Source organism: Halichoerus grypus, chromosome 1, assembly GCF_964656455.1.
Source record: "Halichoerus grypus chromosome 1, mHalGry1.hap1.1, whole genome shotgun sequence".
NCBI classification, from domain to species: domain Eukaryota; kingdom Metazoa; phylum Chordata; class Mammalia; order Carnivora; family Phocidae; genus Halichoerus; species Halichoerus grypus.
In genome coordinates, this window is record NC_135712.1 from 141,146,814 (window position 1) to 141,168,525 (window position 21,712).

Genomic DNA, 21,712 nt, shown 5'->3' on the forward strand with positions numbered 1-21,712 from the left:
GTAGCTAGGCCAGTTGTTAATAAAAGAATACTGGTATCCTTTGTTCATAGTGGCAAAATTGCCAGCAGCAACCGAGGATCCTGATCTTTTAAGTCTTGCTTTTCAGAGGAACCTCAGTAAGTCATTTTGGAGGACAGCATTCTATAGTTGAAGATGACTAGATCTGCAGTCAAAATACTTGGATAGAGTCCTGGCTGTACTATTAACTGTCATTAATTTAGCTTTCCTCACCAAGTTCCCGCTAAGGCTTATATGATCTGGCCCAGGGTACCTCTCCAGTCTCGTTTGATAGTCTTAACTCCTCTTTGCTCCATTTCAGCCCCTGTGCCATTTCGTACATGTCAAAGACATGTTCTTGCTGCCAGGCCTTCTTTACTTACTGTTCTCTCTGTCTGGGATGATCTCCCCCCAGATACGAGCTGACATTTATTGAGCAGATCCAGTATGTTCCAAGGTGTTATAAATGCTTTGCATGTTAGTCTTGGTGAATTCTCATGGTAACGGTATGAAGTGTGTAGTGACATTGGACGGATGAGGAAAGGAGGCAGAGTGATCTGACAGAGGCAGAATTGGAACGAAGGCAGTTTGGATGGGAGCCAAGACTCTCACAAGAAGTACTCTCATAATACCCAACACCCAGGGTGTGGTTCCCAGGCTTCCTTTAACCCCCCAGCTCTTTCTTGGTGAGCATTTCCTGACTATCCTATTGAAAGTGGAATCCCTGTGACTCTGTTTCTCTTTACTTAGCTTTATATTTCTGAACAGTACTACATATTACCTGATTTATATGGCCTGTTCACTTGCCTATCTCCTTCACTAGAATACATATTCTATGAGGGATGGACATTGTACTGATCTGTGTTATCACTCTAGCCCCTGCATCCGGAAATGTACTAAAACATAGTGAGAGAAGGATATGAGTTGGGTTGGAATTCTTATCGTTTGTAAGTTATCTTATTCTGCAAAATTTGCAGAGCACCCATTTTGTGCCAGATTCCATGACAGTTTTGGAAATATGAAGGTGAATGAGAACGATGGGACCTCCTACTTTCTTGCTTTTCCTGATGCTTTTAGAGCATCATAGAAGAAACGAAAATGCTATTAACAGGCAGTTGCCCAGGATAAGCAATCTATTAGGGCAAATGTAAGGTGCAGCAGGGAAGCGAGGGTTCAGGGAAAGCTCCTCCGAGCGAGGGTTGATATCCATACTGAGAGCTGAAGGATGGGCTGAATGGGGATGCAAGACCACTCTGGGGCAGAGCAGATGACAGAAGGCCCTGAGAGAGCGTATTCCAGTTCAAAAGCATTTCACTGTGACTCAGGTAATAGACTGTGAGGGGCAGAGTTTACTGTCTGAGTCTGGAGGATGAAGTTGAGTTTTCCAGTGTCTTGAAAACTATTCTAAGGAGTCAGGACTTTATTGTCTGAGCAATGAGATGTCACTGAATGATTTTTAAAACAATATAGTTTTGATTTAGTATCTGATTCAGTTTACCACCTCCAGCCAGATAAGTTGGCAGCATTTCCACTTTCTGGATGGGGCAAGTGAGGCCCAGAAAAACACATTTCAATGTTGGTGGAGTTGATTTAATTTTCTTAAGGACAGTGATATCAGGGTTTCTAACTCATACCTTACCACCCTCTCTCCTTCCTTCTTTCTGGTTGTTGTTCTTATCAAAAGTCAAGCATAAAACTATTTACCCACCATCGTTATCTTTCTCCAAGGAACATCCATGCACTCACACATCCAATAATCAGACCCCCAGGAGAAGCCAGTGACTTCAGGGGTGGGCAGGACTGGAATGTGGATGGACACCATATTGTACACTGGGCTGGAATTCTCTGTTCTTCTTCACTAGGAAGCTGGATTTGTACCAGGAACCTCTTATCTGAAAAGGCAACTCTGGGCTGGGGAGAACAGAGCTGGTTTGACAAAGTGGAGAGGCGCTCAGTATTGGTCTGCCCACGCTTTGGGCATGCGTGAGCACTCACAGCAAAACACGGCTGGCATGTCTAATTTTAGCCTTGACTGCCTTGAAAAGGGACCCTTAAAGGAAATATATTTTCTCTGAAACAATTTGTACCATAACGTAATAGCTTATAGACATGTCAGAATATTACTTATTATTGGTGGGGAAAAACTCTGCCAAGTAATTATGATTTTTTTTGTGATGATATCAATAAAGTGATTAAAGCATCCATGAATCAAAATAATCATAAAGAGGTAGACAGCGAGAGAACCCCTGATTTTATTTATAAAGACACCCGTAAAACTAATGGGATTCCTCCTTTGCTGTTTACAAAATGGATATAAGGATAAGAATGATCATTTCTGCTATGGGAAGTTGGTCATTGTGATCTGATGATGCATGGCTTGCTTGCCAATAGTAGTCCTGGAGTAGACTCTCGAATTTCTTCAATACTTAGCATCCTCCGTGTCTTCCGAGACGTATAAGGTTAGTTTCTGAACCAGGTCTTGGATTCATCTGGCTTTCGTATTTTAACAGGTTTTGAAAGCATCCGGGACACACTTTTTCCATTTTAACCAGCAAGGGTTGTCCCTCTGCTTTTATTTTTGTCTCTCTCTTCCTTCCTCCCTTCGTCCTCTCTTCCCTCCCGTGGTCTTCTGTGTTTTGTTTAGCAGTGTGGCTTACCTTGCAACTTGGCAAGAAAAAAAAAGAGGGCAGCTCTTGTGGTGGGGTAGATGGAGGGAAGGATAAGAAATAATCCACCGCCCGCATTTGAGTTGCCCGGGTTCAGTTCCAGCGGCAGCAGCTTTGCTGCAAAAATTGCTTTGCTATTCGAGATAGCCAGCAGAGGGAATCGGAACTTTGCTTGCAGCAGGGGTTGAAGCAGGCTTTTTTTTTTTTTTTTTTTCTTGGAGGAAATACTGCAGCCTTCTGGACTGCGTACGCCGCTCCCTGGAGAGGCTCTCTCGGTTCCACCCACCGGCTGGAAGGAGGGGAAGTGAATGAAAGGACAGGACAAGCCCCGAACACCATGTCACTCTGGGAGGGAGACAGCAGCAACTAAGCTGTGCAAGGTTTTTTTTTTTCTTTCTTTTTCTTTTTCCCTTTCTTTTTCTTTCTTTTTTTTTTTTCCTGTTTCTTCTTCCTTTCTCTTTCTTTCTTCTTCTTCTTTTTTTTTTTCTTTTTCTTTAAGGTGGGGAAAGAGACAAACAGGAGACAGGAAGCTGATCTGCAAGGATTCGGAGTTGTGCTAAAAGGACTTTGATTTTTTTTTTTCTCTCTCTCTTTACAAACGCTGGCAATTGACATCACTCCAGACAGCCTGGTAGAGAACAAACTGCCTCATCCCAAGTGGACCCTAGCAGCTGGGGGAAGAAAAGCACGATCTGGGAGGCTGTGTTGTTGTTGTATTTTTTTTTTCCTACCGATACCCCTCCTTTTTTCTTTTTTCTTTCTTTTTCTTTTTCTTTTTCTTTTTTTTTTTTTTTGGTGTGTTTCTTTTTTAAATTCTTGCCGTGTTGGAACTAGCGAGTGGTGGAAGACGAGGGATCTCTGAAGCCTCATCAGTCATCGGGACTGTCAGGAATAGTGGTTTAAGAGGAAGCTCGGCCTGGGGCACTATACCCTGTCATCCAGTTCCCTGCCTCGGAGATAAAGATTCCAGCTACATGGGCAAACGCCTGGATCAGCCACAAATGTACCCCCAGTACACTTACTACTATCCTCACTATCTCCAAACCAAGGTATGGCTCGACCCACAGCCTGGCAAGCAGTGTGGTATCCTTCTGCACTCGGGATGGGAAACAGACAGGCATGTGGATTACTATTTACCTCCCCTTCCCCATCACCTCTTCCTGGTTCTTTGAAATTAGTAACATACCAATGGAGTTAATGAGGCAGAGGAGACTCTAAGAAGAAAGCAAGCCCTGGGATGGTGGTTTTCTCTTTTCGGAGAGAGAATAGTTTCGCTCGTGTCCCTTTGTTGTTATTTGGCAACATAAAAACGTTCCTGATATCCGTAGTAAAGTGCTTTGCAGATGGACAGGGTTGTTAGAAAGGAGATCGTAACAGTGATGATCAGGCACAAGAATACAATTTCAGGGGCTTTTCTGGTGAGCTGTTCTTTGTTTGCGGCTCTACAAGGTTTTTTCCCACTGGATAGGACACACCAGGGTGGGGGCAACTCAAACTTTTAATCGCTGAGTGTAGGATGAAAGAAGGGTGTGGGAAGGTATAGTCCAGCTAACTACAGTCCCTTAGAGTTTGTTTGGGTGTGTTTTTGTGTTTTTTTTTTTTTTTTATTTGCCTTACATATTTGATTTTATATTGAGGACGATCGAGACGCTAGAGACTGAATTTTAGAGCTTTTATAGTGATGTTCCTTACTTTTAGAAGCTCTGTTTTTCTGTGCTGGCTGCCATCCGGAGGCCTGGGTCTTGAAACAGGATGAAATGTAACTGGTGATAATTGGACATGAATTGGTTAAATACTTGAGTCTTTCTGTGTGTGCTCAAATGATCACTACAGGGCCAGTGGCAAGCCCACGTAACTGAGCAGTGGGCAGCGCCAGCCATGAACTTCATCCTGCAGTTCAGACACGAAGGACTCTCAGGTGTGAAATCACGGCTCCAATTTGTCCATTACGTTGGACTTGATTCAGGGGCGTGGGGGGTGGGGATGCTGGTAGAGTTACCACTTTGAATGCATGGATTGTATTTCGCATGGATTGTATTTCTTTACCGATGATATTATTTTGTATCACATTAGCCAGACTCCACTGTCTTCTTAATAAATAAATATGCCCAGAGTGAACAAGGCGTGCCTGAGTGATCTGTGCCGTCACCAGGACTCGTTGATGTGATTAGTATTTGGTAATTCATGCTGTAGTTAGCTCTTACTTATTCTGTCTCATCAAACAATGCCTATTTGTAAACCAGACCAAGCAGCAGACTTTCAGAATTATATTTAAAATTGTTGCTTTTTTTCCTTTCTTTTTCAATCGTTCTATGACTCGCCCTGCCCCTCCAAGGTCGACTCGCACGTTGCTTTTTGCCTTTGCGAGCATTTAGTTTGTGCGGCTGCTGCTTAAGTAGACCAGCCTTCCTGCTCCAGTGCCTTGAGTTTTAACTCTTTGGGGGATTGGGTCGAGAGTGCTGCCTGCCTTCGTCAAGGAAATGGCAAAGCAAGGACAAGTTAAAAAGAGGAAATTTATAGTCACTTCTCATCCCCCAAAGAAACAAAAACAAGCCCAAGGGTTCCATGAAAAATATCGGACATTCCATCCCTTTTACTCATTTGGCTAAATTTTTCCAAATGTTTCAAAATTCACGCTTTCTTTTTGGTTCTTGTTTTTTACTATGAAGTATATTCAGAGAGGAAACTTTAGATAAAAATGAATGGAATAATGGAATAATTGCTTTCCTGATTGATATTTCTTTTAACTTATTACTAGCAGGAAATAATGTCGTGCACATTATATTAAGGACAGGATGCTGGATGAGCTACACTGATGGGAAGTGTGTGTGTGTGTGTGTGTGTGTGTGTGTGTGTGTGAGAGAGAGAGAGAGAGAGAGAGAGATTGGGGTAAAGAGAGAAAGTGGAGTGGTGAGGGAAAAGAGGAGAGCCTGAAAAATATAGAGGGAATTTTAAAAAAAATCTGTTTTGGGGTCCTGTGTAGTTTAGTGTTGTGTAGACAGGCGGCATCTGGATCTTGTTACTTTCAAGCTAGTCAAAGCCATCAACTTCTGGAACATTTTTAAAGAAGCTAGATCCATTAGGTGACCTAAGCTGATATTCGGGTAATCAGATCAGGGTGGTAGGGAATATAAGATCAGCTACTTTGGCTATCGTGGTAGTTCATATTGATTATTATGTTGTAAAATTTCGGACAGTGCTGTGACATTGTCGAATACTGTTACGGTAGTTACTAAATGACAGACATTAATAACATTCCTGGAAGCTGAAGATGTGAAAACGTGCCCTGGTTTGAAACTTGGGCACATAGGGAATGGGAAGAAGAAGGGCCAATCATACTTTAAAATGTGGGGACTTTCTGACAGCATGAATACTCTGTAAGAAAGTACTATCATGACCCAGGATAGCATGAAAACAACTAGGTTATTTCAGTATCATGTTTTTGCTCCTTTTATACTTACATCTTAAAATATAATCTATACTATTTTTTGAAGGAAATACATGCTGCTCATGTTTATTTGGTAAGCCTTGGTGGAATTCATAAAATTTACGGTCTTTCTAGCCTTGGCTTATAGTTATAGTCCATTTTTAAACTCATAGCTATTTAAAATGATGCTGATATATAAAGAATACTTATGGTTGATAAAAATAGAGTTCTGTGGTTGACAATAAAATATTCTGGGGACATCATAACTTAAGCTGTCCTACAAATTCAGGTGTTTTAAACTAATCAACAAAAAGCCATTTACTGACATTAGTTTGGGGTGAAAAATCTTTATGGAGTTTTTAAAGAACTGAAAGACTTATTGTATTCATTCAGAAAGTACAAAATACTGAACCTTCTCTTTCTACTTAAATATGTGTGTCAGATACAGCAGCTACTTTCTTATGATAAAACAAAATGAAAGTAGGATTTCTAAATAAATGGAAATGTTTCCATTTCCTCAAATGCAATTAAAGTTTTAGAAAAACTTGGGACACTTCCCTGCCTTCTCTGCTCCTCTTATTACCCATTACATGAGAACTAATCCATTAATTTTGTTGCTTAAAAGGAAAAAGAAGTTAGAAATAAGTTATTTATACTTTTCTCCCTTTGAATCATTTTCCAAATGCTTAAAATATTATAGTAGACAAGTGTACATGTAAGTAAAATGGAAACCCAGTGACTAACTGATAGCTATATTGTAGCAGTGTTGTTCTAGTATGCTGGCTCTCCAAGACCCTGCATTAAAAGTTGTCATTTGTCAGTTTTCTTTTGGGCATTTTTTCCCCCCTATTAAAAGAAGCACTTTCAAAAAGAAACATTTGTGATTAGGCAGAAAAGAAGAAATCTTGGTGACATGTAATATTTATATAAGAGACATAGCTGGATTAAAAAACTCTTCATCAAAACGAATTTGCTATTTGAAGGCCACCCAGGATAATCAGCAAATTTTAGAGAACTAAAAAAATAGTTCATTAGCTTAATGATAATATCCATAATCATGTTTGATTGAGTTGTAACCTAATATTTCTCAGTAATTTTGTGATAGCCCATTCAAAGCAACCAACCTGTTGCTATTGCATTGTGAGACCCAGGGTGGATTTCAATCTGAATTTGAGGTACTTTGTGGGGGGGAGGTTCTTGAAAAAGCAACTTAGTCAAACTAGGAAAGCTAGAAAGAGTAAAACATGGTCACAGCCCAGTGAACTGACATTTTGCTGCTGAAAAATAGGTATTTCTCTCATACATGATATTTGGAAAACTTTAGTCATCTTCCCAAAAGTTTAAAATTCATCCAAGCACACACAGCAAGCTTGTCCTTCCTTCCGTCTCCTTACCCTGACCAGGTCAAGATGTTTCTGCCAATCCGGGGCACGGTTTCTACTCATGCTGCTTTCCCATCAGCCTCCTGCTTTCCCTTCTCTGGCCATCCGCTTCCCCTGAAGATCTTGCAGAAAGGGGTTTAGCCTGTGGGACCCAACAGGGTTTTTCTGGCTGGTGGGACTCAGATTGTATTCAGAGCCTGGTGGGAAGTTGGGGTCAGGTGTAGGGAGTTATTCATCAACGGCACACTGATTTCAAGCTGAGTTTCCAACCATCTGCAGCCTGGAAAACCGCCCATCTCTCAAAGTCTAGCTAGAGCCCAGTTGATTGTGCCATAGAAAGAGCAAACACTTGAAACACAAAGGACTAAGGAGTAGGCAGAGGAAGAGAGAGGCTCCTATGGGGCAAAGGATATTCTCAAAGATGTGAATGTACAGATCCTTCAAAAGCAAAACAGAACAACCCCTTAACATACTTCTTGCACATGAAAATGTAGAAAATCTTGCAGAGGGAGGGAATGAGTTTAGAATTTCCTTAGTACTTCCTGCCTCAGATTTGCATTGATAGCCAGAGTTGGTAACTTGCCAGTTTTAAAACAGCCTTGAAAACTCCCAAGTTCTGTTTTTCCTTTGAAAGGCTGAAACATACAAAACTGGTTTTCTAAAAATCTTCCAGCAACAGAACTTTTAGGTACAACTCCAACTATTTCTTTCGCTTCAGGGGGGTCATATGATAGCATGAAACCATGATCAATCTTGTTTGTCTCATTTTAGAATGTATGCAATTTTAATTGTCTTTAAATAAGAGAAATATCATAACAAGGGGACCACTCTCCCTTTCTAGTTGTCTTGTTTGCTTTCCTCCCCGCACTCTTTATTATCATTGGGACTGTCTTTTCTATAATACAGTCATTGTTTTCGCAGCACTAAGTTTAGTGCCTACTTAAAAGGAGGAGATATGTAAAAAGTTCATGGTTTGTTTTTGTTTTTTTTCTCTCCAGAATCATTCCAAATCAAAGGAAACCTCAGGTAAATGTATTCTAACAGTATCTTTCTAATGCAGTTTCCTTTCGCTTTCTCTCAATTTGGGAAAAGAACAATAGAATTACAACTTGAAATTATTTCTATGAAGTCATTAAATCTATTAGAGGGCTGGAGATAGGGGTGATTTGCAGGGAGGGAGAGGAAAAAGAAGACAAGAATGCTGTAAGTTCATCTCAGGTCTTCCTGGCTCCAGGAATTCTGGAAGGCTTCATTTTTGCACTAATATGATTTTACACAATCCTTTTTGACATTATCAGTCTTTTTGGCAGAGAGAGGACTCAGTCACAATTATGCCCAGGCCAAATTCTAAGAAAACCAGTCTTTTCCTTTAAAAGAAAATCTCTTTAGTGTCGGACTTCTTATTCAGAGTAAATGGTTGATGTTTATCCAAAATTGGCTTCGAGTACTGCATTAAAATTGTGTTTTGTAACAGTCTCATAAGCCACAGCTGTGTGTGATTAAATAGTGTAATATCAAAAGCATGTGAGAATAGACTTTTTTATACTATAGCTGTTACACAGCAAGAGAGCAGATGAAACTGGAGGGAGAATGAGGGCAACAGGGTATTTATGTGTTGTAATACTTGCGTTGAGGATACACGTTGCTATTTTTTGCAGTAGTGGGAAAAATGCTGAACTCTCTTGGACGTGATTGAAAAATATGCTTTCTGAAAATGGAGATGGACATTTAAGACCAATTTTTATTTTAAATATAGAGTGCCATTTAATTAGAAAACACACATTTGCAGAAGGGTCTGAAACCAATGCGAATGGAAAGATCATCATGACTCCCATGTGGCACACATTCAAATAACGAAAGTGAATTTCTCATTTCTGCTTTGAAATCATAACTTTTTTCTTCTTTTTTTCTACTTTGATCTGTGGAACTCTTGTAAGAAAATCTTCAGGCCATTTATCCCTCAAGAAGAGTCATAGGTAATGAGGATCAGTAACTTAGGGAGAACAAAACAGGTGGTAGTATGATTATTTTTTAAGATATTTGGAAATATGATACTTGGTTTTGTATGCATATTATTCCTTGGTGGCCAGTGTTAAAAAGTACATACTTGTACAAAGAGACACAGCTTGTGGGTCTATCTCTTTAGCAAGATGTCATAGTAAAGGGATTTCTCTTTTTCATGGGATGATTAAACTATAAAGTTTTTGAAAAAAATGATACCTATAATCTCAAGTTTTCTTGAGATTATGAATCTATAGGATACTAATACTAATAAGAGATTTATTAGGAAGTCATTGTTTTCAGGGCCTTGAAAAAGCCTAGAGAGGTGGCCATTGGTTTTCAGATTTCAGACACTGAAAAGCAATTTGGAAAAGGGAGGAAAAAAAAAAGAGGGGTTCCCAGAGGTAAGTTGGATTTGGTTTTGTTTTGTTTTTCATGTTGATATAGGCAGCGAATTTGTTCAAATTTAATTTTTTTTTTCATGTAGATTTATTGGTCAGGAAATATATACCATGTGGAATCAGATACCTGGATAAAGTTTGTAATTCAGAACATTGACATCTAATAGATAACAAAGACTATGGATAGTAAGTCCTGAGACATGGATTCTGGTTTTGTTTTGTTTTGTTTTGTTTTGAGGGAGGGAATTCTCTGATTTGTGTGTCAATGGATTGGTTTCTAGGTCAGATTCTCTAAGATCTCTTCCAGGCTTAGCATTTGTGACTCCTACTTTGAGATAAATGAGCCTGCTTTGATGTATTCGTGGGACTGGGAGATGACCTTGGTTTTGTGCCATCAGTGAGTTTTTGTTCAGGTCCCCATCGCTTTCTCCAGAGCAGATCAAATGCTGCTTTGCCGACTCTGGTGATTTGATGAATTTAGCTGTCTGCTTCCTTTGCCACATCTAAACCCTGTGCACCAAGTGAAACACATCCATCACCTGGGAGTGGATGGAGAGCAGTTCCCAGGGGTGGGACAGAATGACAGGCATCATTTAATCATGGTCATTGCCAGCTTTGTTGTTGTGGTTAAAGTTTTCTCCTTTGGGTAAAATTAGAACTTATCTAAAGACTTGATGGTGACAGTGTGATGCTTTACTTTTCCTCATTTAACTTCCTCTCTGCAGGTGGTATAAGGACTGAGTTGTTAGGCACATGTTTGGCCTAACCAGTTGGGGTGATGAAGGCAGAAGGATTGCCTCATTAAGGCCCTGACAACACTAGTTTGGTGAATGAAACTAGGAGCTAGTGTCAATATGGGAATGATAATCGATAGATGAAATACTATTTTGACTGGAGTTTGCAAATCCTTCATATCCCTAAATTTCTGATTAGTAGCCTTTAAAACATGGGAAAGGAATACTATAGTAACTATAGTATATGGAGTAATACGAGGAAGAGAATAACTTCTCCAGGACACATAAGCAAGACCATTATCTTTCTCTCTTTTTCTTGCTAGATACCCTTCGTATTCCCCCAAAAGCTCGTGTTAGCTGAATTAATGAAAGTATGTGGAACCTTGAATTTTGTTTTTATGAATGATAGCCAGATAGAAAAAATAGACTTGACTATATACATAGTCAAGGCAGTCCTGATAGTGTCCTGTCCTATTGTGTGGAAAGTAAGAGACAATGGAAGAAAAATAAATCTTACTATATTCTAAATATTTGTAGTAATTGTTTTAGGTACTGATATTTAATTTGTTTCAGAATTAGCTTTCCTATCATTATATTATAGGCTTAAGAAATTGGTATACATCACACTCCATATGCTAGAATCTTTGGTTATTTCATTCTTAGCTGATAGTTTTCAAGCTGAATATGGATCATGCATAGAATTTCAGAAGGATTTTTGAGAAGTCTTCCTATTTTTATCTCGTGTACCGCTGTCTATTTATCTTAGTCATATTGCTGATTGATGACGATTTAATGAAAATGAAAATGGAAAACAGAATGCTAACTATCTGGGTTTCTGGAACTGGTTAAGATACCTTAAAAGCTTTCCTTACACATGTGAGTCATATTTGAAGCTATTATCGATGTCTGTAAACTCTCATGTTGCCCCTTTTAAAACTTATCACTCACACAAATTGGATGGTGGCACCCTGACTATAACTTATGCTAAGGTAACTTAACATTCAAGCAAATATACTTTTAAGCTCCCAAGTAGTTTCGAGTAGATAAAGTACTTGAAGAAGTGTGTACAAAGCTTGGAGTAAAGTTTCAGAGATTCTTTTCTAGTGTATCATACAAAAAACCATATGACATACCTATGATGTTTAATATCTCCTCAAGAGATTAAAAAAAAAACACAGTTTTTTTGTGTTGTTGTCGTTTGACTTGGTGCTAGTCCCTTGAAGGGCTGTGACAGCTCCTAATTACCCTTCGTCTTGGCTTTTGGCCCCTAGGACTCTTGTCCATTGTTGTGCATATCAATTCAGACTGAACCATTAGAAATAAGGATGTGGTGTTTCAATTTAAGGCAGGGAATTCTGAAAAAGAATAAAATTCTGATGTTCTTTTTAAAATTTATTCCAAAAAAATTAACCACTGCCTTTAAAATTTATTATTTATCTGTTAGGACAACTAGACTTCATGTTAACAATGGCAAGTTTTCCCTTCCTGGCTTGTTCTTGTTCTTGTGCTTAACTTTGTTAATAAGCTGGAAAAAGATAAGGAAAAAAAATCAGAAGGGATAGGTCAATTAACATGGAAGAATTTCCCTACAAGTTTAGTGACTTCCTTAAACAGTGGGAGAAGTGAAGGGTCATTTTAAAAACCTCCATATTTTCTGGCCAGTCTTGGAAGCCCCCATCCTACAAACTAACAAAAGATATTAAAATGCATTCATATTGCACATCAAATTAGAATTTTTTTTGCAATAAAATAAAGAGCTTTTATAATTTTGCTGCCAAAACTCTTCGAGTGCAAGTAAATTCATTTATCTATGCCTATGAATTTTGCGACATCATCTTGTGTATGAGGGTGTTCTTAAAATGTGAAAAAATTCTAACGTACAGAATTTCTTGAGGTACAAAGATTATCACGGGACTAAAGTAGAAAAATGAATAAAGTTGATAGTGAGTTATGTTTTGTTGATACGCAAACAAATGTTTATCACTTTTGGTTTCACTGTTTTCTTTTTAGGTTGGAGGCAATGCGTTTTTTTCATCTTGTTAGTGTTTTTGTGGGTCCCTAAAGTGGTCAGAAAGCCTGAGAAGCTGGCCCTATCTCTACGTATTGTGGCCTTTTGGCATTTAAGATATCTCTGTATTTTAGTAATCCCAAATTTCCGGGGCGGGACACTTGGTGGAACAGCACAGCATTTTGGAAAATGTCATTAACATTCTTTGGCTAAAATATGTCAAAAGCAGACACATTGGATTGACCTTTGGCAGCAAGAGCAACTGAGAGGTCCAGATCTGGGTGCCAGGCTCACAGAATATTTTCATTGTGCAATTGGTGGAATTGTTTACCAATTGGAAAGAAAAAAGAGCTTGAATGTAACAGGTGTTTCCCTGGACTTCCAGCTTGGGGTACAGACAGGAAGCAAATAACGGCATGGTATGCACTTGATGGCATAATCTTTCTAAATACTTCTGTCTGTAAATTGGGTCATGGGTTTGTTGCATGTATTAAAATGGCCACCTCCCCCTGTTCCTCAGTGTCCATGGTTGTTCACTTAGAATGACTTCTCTTGAATCCATGTGCCTCTCAAAGAACCCATGTATCTACACGTATGCACTCTCCAATCAGATCTACCATTACTTGCACAGGTGTTGAGCACCCTGAAGATACTGCTTCTCCAGCCCTGAGCCTTGTGTGAGGGCTTCCTTCGTATTCATTCTTGTCCCAGTGATACAAGACAATCAGGATCCCAGGCTCAGGGCATGATCATTTCCTCCCAACTGAATCTTAAGAAGGAGGCTTTTTGTTTTGTTTTGCCTTTTCTTTTTTTTCTTTCTCCAACTTCACGCATACATTTATACCTAAAAATTCACTCCCTCCCCCAGGCTTCCAGGGAGAATTCTCATAATCATCCAATGTTTTGATTCTCTACCTAATTACTCAATTTTTCTTCCCAGCTCTCTAGCCAGATCTCACTGAATTTCATCAGCAGATTCAATGAATCAGCTTTGATTTATCTCTTTCACACATAACACACTCACACTTCTGGAAACTTTAAGGATTATTTCAGTGGTTCTGATTTTCGCTGAGTCTAAATGACCAAGGGGAATATGAAGGGGGCAAAGTGGTCTCAAGGTGACATATACCTGTTCTCTCCAGGTTTGTTTTTGTTTTTGTTTTTTTCTGCTAGTTGGTAGCAAAAAAAGACAAGTCTCACTGAAATAAGGTAACTAATAATTTCCCTTTTTTTCAAAAGTGTAGTATCTTCCCATAATCTGAGATATATTGATAATGTATCAAGTTAGATACCTATTCTCTTTTCCCTATTTTTGATAGTATCTTTTAGAAATCTTATTGATCAATCGATTCTAATTTTTTTCTCAAATAATTTCATAATAATTGTTTATACAGCAGAAATTCTAATGATCTTCAAAGCTTTTAGTGATGAGGCTGTCGATGGCGTGGTAGAAAAAAAATGACAGTTCTACAATTTTAATTTAACAAGTGATTTATGAGAAGCACCAAGAAAGATAAAGAGAAGAAACAAAATAGAAAGGCCAAGATCTTATTCCATTTTTCAAATTTCTGGAATTTGGCCATGTGTTTTCCTTTTCAAAGGCAAACGATAAGAGCTATATGGTAAGGAAAATAAAATTTGCAAATCGAAGAACATCTTTGGGGAAAATTTTAATGTCAATATAGAACTTGATATGGAGGAGTCATATAGTTGAGGCTTTTGGTGTCTTGTGGAAAAAAAAAAATCAATGCTTGTGAGGACAAACTTAGTGCTTTGTTGGGGTTTTTCATATGTTGAAGCACTTAGTAACCTCCAGCACTGGCTCTTTTTGTTCTGATTTCCCATCAGTAGTTCTTCGGGAGAATCTGGATAAAAGCTTTATTGATGCTTTTGATTGGAAACAGGAATGTTTTTCAGAAAGTCTTTGGAATCACATTTTAACACATATTTTGGAATTTCTATATATAAAATGTTCATATAAAATCCATAACATGCTTAAAAATATAATCATGAGTGTTATATTGTTCGGTGGAGAAAGGATCTGGCTTCAAGAGGGGGAAAACAACAGCATCCCATAATAAAACCAGCAAACCTGTATTGGCATGAGAATCGTACATTGCAGAGTGCTCACCAGAGAGTTGTGCTGTTTGTAGGCTATGAATGTGCCCAGGGATCCACGGAGCAGCTGAATTGGGGATGTGTGTGCAGTCGCGCTTCCGTGCTCTGGACTCCCAGCACATGTGTACGTTAGAGGGTGGGTCCTGGTGAAAAGAGAATCTGGATTTCAACATGGTCCTTGAAGAATTTAGGTCAATAGAGGTCCAAGAAATGTTAGCTATTATTATTAGTCATGGTCCATCTTTTCTGCCAAGTTAGTTTTCCTCACTTCCCCATCCTTACTCCATTTAGGATGGCTGTCTGAAGTGACCTTGCTTGTTCATTAAATCATCTACATCTTCCAGCCTTTCCCACACTGTCCTTCCTGGGGAGGACGGATTCTTTTCTTTCTGTATGACAGCTTCTTCACTCGCCCTTGCCTGCTCACTCCCCCCCCCCCCCACCCCCGCTCCTGTCCTCAAGTTTTCAGCTATGGCTTTGCCTTCTTTGCCTCCTTGCCTTCAGGTCCTAAACTTCCGTATCCTCTTTCTTACTCTCTTAGTTTCCAGTCCCCTCTTATCTTTTTAGTTATTTTTTTTTCCATTTCTTTCCAAGGTAGGGTGGGATTGGGTTTTGACTTTCTTCTTTTCGTGCTTTGTCATAAATTTATTTTTGGCTTTTTGAGTACACCTTTACTCCTCAGCATTGTATTTATGTCAGAATTCATCTGTGAACCCCTTGTGGACTAGGACCGTGGGGTCTTCATCTGTGAGTATCCTGCAGTATCCAATAGAGTGCCCGATGCAGACTGAGTGCATAACGGAAGGTTTTCAGAATGCATTAATCTGTGTTGTTCTGTGTCTTGTGCATTAGTCCATTACTGAAAACAGTGATTGTTTACTTTATTTATTTTATTTTAGTTTTTATTATATATTTTTTTGGAAAGCAGTGATTTTTTTTTTTTTTAACCAGACTGCTTAACATTGTTTTCGTCTCTGTGGTGCTTTATGTTAAAGGGCATTTTGTATACCAGAAGTAAGTCTTACTGAAGTATCTTTCTTAATATATACAGATTGATACAATCTCTCCCTGCCTCACCTTTTCCCCCCTGAAACATGGGGGCCACTGGGCTAGGTAGCCTAGGACTGTTGGCTGGAGTTGGTTTAGATCACTAGCTAATGGGACACGCTATGATGGCAGAGGCGAGCTAAGTCAGAAACGGCAATAGAAAAAGAACAGAAAAGAAGAAAAAAGGGAAGGAGAGGGGAGGGGAGAGGAGGAGAAGGAAAAAAAAAAAGGCAAAGCAAAGCAAAGCAAAACTACCACAGCATTGCATTCCAAGATGCTGGCAAGAGCGTCAGAACATGTGCCAACTCAGGGAGGGGTAGAGTGGATTTCAAAGACTCTAAGTAGCCAGTATTTGGAACTTGGGGATGAGCGTAAGCAAGTAGGTCAGGACTAAATGGTAGTGATGGTGGTTTGGAGGGAATGAGAGAGGCCATTCCTGAGCAATTGCCAAAAATATCAGCTTGTATGTGCGGCTTCCTTTCTTGGGTTGGCAGGGAGTTGGACATATCAGGAGGTGAACTTTGCTTACGGAGCTAGGAGACGGGTTGAACGTTAGTTCCTTCCCTTTGTCTGCTTTGCTCACAGAGGATCTTGAGTCTATTAGCCGTATATCATCTACCCATGCCACATAATTGTCCACAACAATACTGACATGGATTTTTTTTTTTTTAACTCAAAATTTGAAAAGACCACTTTGAAGATCAGGCAAGAATGACAGAATTCCTATTTCGGAAAGAGAAGTCTATTCACCTTCCCTATACAATTAACTAAGCAGGTATAAAGACATGTCTAAAGTAATGATAGATGATACAAGATAGGGTTCTGATGTAAACTTCAAAGCTTTTCTCTCCGAGGAATGTATGAAAACAGTAACCTAGTTGTGGCTAAGGGAACTGTGTTTTTGGTTTGGATGCCTCTTGATTTTTCCAAGTTGCACTGATTCTCCTATGTTTGTTCTGCAATTTTTTTTCCTCTATCATGTTCTTTTTTTGCATCAAGGTTCTTATTACCATTTTCACAAAATATAGTTTCTATATATGTAATTCCTCAGCACTTAGTAAATTTTTCTATTGCAAGGTAATCCTACTCATTTCATCTAGTGAAACAATTCAAGATGCATAAAGAATGTTAGTAATGTCCTTCAGGATAACACATTGTCCTGTCAGAACTCTCGGACAATGCCAAATTTAATAATAAAATCATGTATGTCCTTCTATAGCACTCTTTATGTCTGTGCTAACATACTATCAGATCTATGGTATATGAGATCATACTGAATGGGTTATTTTACTTCTTTTCTCATTGAAAAGCATACTTTGTGACATTTTCACCAAGTCATTAGACATAGCTTTTTTATTTTCAGGATAATTGTTACTAGTGCATTTGCACCACGTATTATGCAGGTGATACCCATTGACGGGCATTAATTTCTTTTTGCCACTGTTTTGCCATTATATGTACAAGGTACTCATTTAAATATAAGTTAGAATCAGTGATTTTCTAAGCTGGTGTTATTCCCTTTAAAGACTTTCTTAAAACACTGAGAAATGCCTTGATGAGTTAGTTTCCTCATACACAAGGATTGACCTCTATGCTTGGATTCCTAAACTTAAGACCCTGCCTCCTGCAGGATCCGCCTGCCCCTTTGTGTTTTGGTGATAAGGGTTATTGTCTGCTCCTTTTAGTGAGAAGGTGAAATTCCTGGCTGAAGTTTGAGCTGAAAGGGAACGTCTCACATTTGGCAGAAGCAGAAATGTCTTCTTTTCTTTGTGACACCATTGTTGGGATCCCAACAGGTGCCTGGGGTCCGCGGTGCCACCATTTCTCTGCTAGTCAGCCATTTTACATGGGCTGCACTGTTTCAGGTTGATTTCCTTTGTCTGCCACCGCATATTCCAAGTGGAAGGAACAACAGCAGGGCAAGGAGAGCCTCCAGCAGCCCAAATCTTCCCAACTGATTGGAATCCCACTGAGGCATTTTTATCCTAGATCAAATATTTTGTCCCAAGGGTTTGGGCATCAGATTTCTTTTTACATTATTATCTTGGGAATACTGCACACTGTATTTTGCATTTCCCTTATCTGTTAGACTTGTTTGGTGCTGCTTGACCATAGGGGAAATGTCATGGTATCTTCATTGAGCTGGAGCAAGTGACTGCGGAAAATCTAATGAACCTAGGTAAAATCTGACTTTATTTTATTTTCCCCTGTACTTGTCCTGTTTCTTACTCCTAATATCAATTTTAATTAAAGACAAAATATGGCAAAATAAAGAATAAAGCAAAAGTTTACCCATAGAAGACGCTATGCTGGCTTTATCTAGAAATATTTACTAAGATCTGTCTAGAAGCCAGTAGACCATAAAGCTTCAACAGTTTATTCTTCCTTTAAGAAAAGTTAGGCCGAGGACATGTATTTCCAATAACACTTAATTTTCTCTCACATACTCATATTTCACAGAACTAATCATAGCTTTCAGAGTTTGATGGCCAAGTTTCATATGCTACTTTGGAAACTTGGGGAGTTTTCCTAAACATGAACCTGCCAGGATGATTTTTTTTCTCTTACTTTGGTGTATGTGAGGTGGGATAGGGAGCCTAGTTCAATATACTAGGGTCAATTTAGCATTTTCCCATTTTACAACTAGAAATCTCACCATTTTTCACCCATGCTTAAAAATCAACAGTGTACCATACTTCATATAGATTTAGTGCAAGTAGAAGCATTTTAACAAAGTCTGGGAAAGGAACTTAATAATCAGAAATTACAACAGCCCTTCGGTTAGGTGAAAAGACTCAGTGTGCTAAGCATGGTTCTGGAAGGCCCAGTGCTTCTGTTCTAGAACTTGTTTTAATGCCATCTCTGCAGGGTTTCCTTACCTTTTTTCTTTTTTTTTTTTTTTTTTAAATGTTTTATTTATTTATTCATGAGAGTCACAGAGAGAGAGAGAGAGCAGAGGCAGAGGGAGAAGCAGGCTCCCCGCCTAGCAGGGAGCCCGATGCGGGACTCGATCCCAGGACCCTGGGATCATGACCTGAGCCGAAGGCAGACACTTAACCATCTGAGCCACCCAGGCGCCCCATCCTTACCTTTTTTCATACTTCAGTTTCCTGCCATTGCTTCCCATCACAGGAATATTTAGTTATTTGATAAGATGTCTTGACGATCAATATAGACTAGTAGTAATGTGTTTTAGTGTTCTGTAAAGAATGCCAATATATTAACATATTATGAAGATGATAAAATATAAATAAGAACCATTAACTCCAAGAGATTGTTATTAGTGATAATGGTAAGGAGAGGGTGACTGAAAGGCCCAGAATTGACTTAATGCCTGAGTATAATGGAGTACGAATGCTTGTGATAGCACCGATCAATGCTATTCATTGAAACATTTCTTTGCACTTCCATTATGTTTCTCTGGCATCCATCTCTGCAATCAGCTGGATTGAAATCATGTAGAGAGATCCACTTTCAATATTTCTCATACTTCTTACATGAATTTTTCTTTTTTATTGTTGTTTTATTTTGGAAAGCAATGCAAGTCTGTCTCAGCGCTCCATAGAAAACTCACCCTGCAGTCTGAGATGAATCTATTGGGAAATTGTCTGGTTTTTACATTGCCATATTTCACAATACTTGCGCTTTCCTTATTTAAGTTCCCAGGATGCCTTTTGTCCCTTAAAGTAACTAAATTAGAGGAGGGAATGGGGTGTTATTTTCTTACAGCCAGCTTATAGAGTATCAGCTCATGTCTAAAAATGCTTTCAGTGAGGCCAGCGCTGGCTCTGGGTGTGGTATTGGGTTCTAACTAGATAATTTTCCAGACTATTCATTGGGGAATGAAAGGATTGAGTTTTGTTTTAGTTTCTCCAGCTGACATTGAGTTTTCAAATATCTTTCAAACTGATTCACATGTAGCATTACTAAATTTTTATCTGAGCAATCTGTTAATCTTCTTCCAGCTATAATGGCTACACTCACCAAGCTCTTCATGCTCAAAAACCAAAGGCCATCTCAAAGGTCTTCAAGCTGTGTGACCCTCAATCCTTGCCTGGCACATAATAGGTGCTCAGTAAATATCAATGGACTACACGGGAGTTGCCGTTCCATATCCTGAACTCTAATAACACTGAAAGACACTTTTTGGATGCCTAACCATTTTTTTTCTTCCCTTCAGGATATCCCACTAGCTGCCAGAGAAAAGAATCCTTGTCTATGTCTTCTCTGTGTTGCCTTCTGGTCCTACTGCATTGACTTGCACATAGTCAGTGCTAGTCAATATTTACTGAGTAAAGAATGGATTGCCTCACTCTCTAAACATCCTTTAATTGACTTTATTCTTTTCAGGAAAGTATAATGCAACCTCCTCCATACTTATCTGTGTTTCTCTTCTTTTTCTTTTTTACTTTTTAATTTCAAAATAATATTTCACTTTCAATTCCGAAGATACTGACATAAAACTAGGAAAAAATATAAAGGTGAAATTCTCCTCAAGGTGTTTGGCATTTGTTTTTTTTTCTGTAAAGTATTTGCTTGCTTCTTACTTATTCACATGTTTACTTTCATGTCAACATTGACTCAACCAAAAAAACCAGGTGACTGAGTACCTCTGCCTTCTCCTATACTTTGGTATATTTTTCATCTGAAGGAGTTTTGGAAAAGAGGGAAATGAGATTTTTCAGTGTTTGTGCACTGTTGAATTACAATATCTTGCAGTCCAGCACTGTGTTCATTTATTCTATAGTTATTAAGAAGGGATTTGGAACTTGGAATTTCAGAATGTGAAATAAAATGTATCACTCAGTGCATGTTCCTGGAGCTCTTTCTTAGGTCGGCACTGTATAGGGTGGTTTGGACAAGACAGAAGGAGGTTATGATGTTATTCCTACTCTTCAGAAGTTGGTAATTTGTTTAAGGAAACAAAGGAGACACAATGCACAGAGGGAGTCATTAAATGCTAAATTGTGTCACAGTGACTTGAAGAGAAAAGGATGAGGGCTGTTTGGGCAAGAAGAGCCCAGAGGAAGAGAGTCTTGGGTCAGTCTTGAGGTACACAAAGGAATTGGACATTTGGCATATTGGGTAAAGCTGGGAAAAGATGGGAGGGTGTTCCTGCTAAAATAAGAAAGAAACCTAACATAGGCATGTTGTTGGAACTGGGGGGAGGCAGGAGAGGAGAAAACAGACTTAGCTGGAACAGAAAGTTAGAGAGGGAACAGTTTGGATAGCCAGAGGGTAGCAATTACTGAAAGGCCTTAAGGAGGTCAGGAAAGAAAAAAAAAAAAAAAAAAAAAGTGAATAATTGTTTAATCTTTATACAGGGATTGGTTTCATAAGCTTCATTAGAAAAGCATAAACCATAAGTGAAAATAATGATAAATTTAAAATTCTTCATTTTTTTAGGAAATTCCTGCATGTTGACCAGAGAAATATTTCTAGATTTTCAATCAGCAAAACCCTACCATAATGTACAATAACAAGCAAATAAACACTCTTGTAAAAAAGAAAAATGTTTGCAGCATACTATCACAAAGGTTTAATACATTAGCTATAAAATATGTTCCTAATACTTACTTAATAGGAACAAAAAAGAAAAGTACTCCAATAATAAAAGGGACAAAAATTCATAAATGAAGAAATAGAAATAGCTATCAGGCATTCAGAAGTATGTCACTAGTGATCAAAGAAATGATGACTAAAATTACAGCGAGATATTATTACCAGCTAGATTTTTTTAAAAGTTAAATATTTTCTAATGACTAGGGTAGATTGCGGTGTAGGGAGATAGCCACTCCCACACACTGGTCACAATCAGGGTAATTTTAACAGATAAGGAGATTTTAAGCCTCAATTTGAAATAAGTATCAAATGCTTTAAATAGGTACATGCCCTGTTGCATAGCAAGTCCAGTTCCAGAAATACCGGCTA

The 21,712-nt window shown here is 38.7% G+C and overlaps 1 protein-coding gene across 21 annotated transcripts in view; it reads left to right on the top strand.

Annotated features, from left to right (window-relative positions):
* Nucleotides 1–21,712, top strand: part of RBMS3 (RNA binding motif single stranded interacting protein 3) — a 1,332,425-nt gene that overhangs the window by 607,592 nt on the left and 703,121 nt on the right. For 4 of the 21 annotated variants that reach the window (XM_078072697.1, XM_078072687.1, XM_078072706.1 and 1 more), the window contains exon 1: nucleotides 2,610–3,712. The exons of the other annotated variants lie outside the window; for them this stretch is intronic. In XM_078072697.1, coding sequence (XP_077928823.1) covers nucleotides 3,638–3,712 — 75 coding nt within the window. In that variant the 5' untranslated portion in view covers nucleotides 2,610–3,637. Of the gene's footprint in view, nucleotides 1–2,609; nucleotides 3,713–21,712 lie in introns of those variants that run through there. 21 annotated transcript variants of the gene reach the window in all.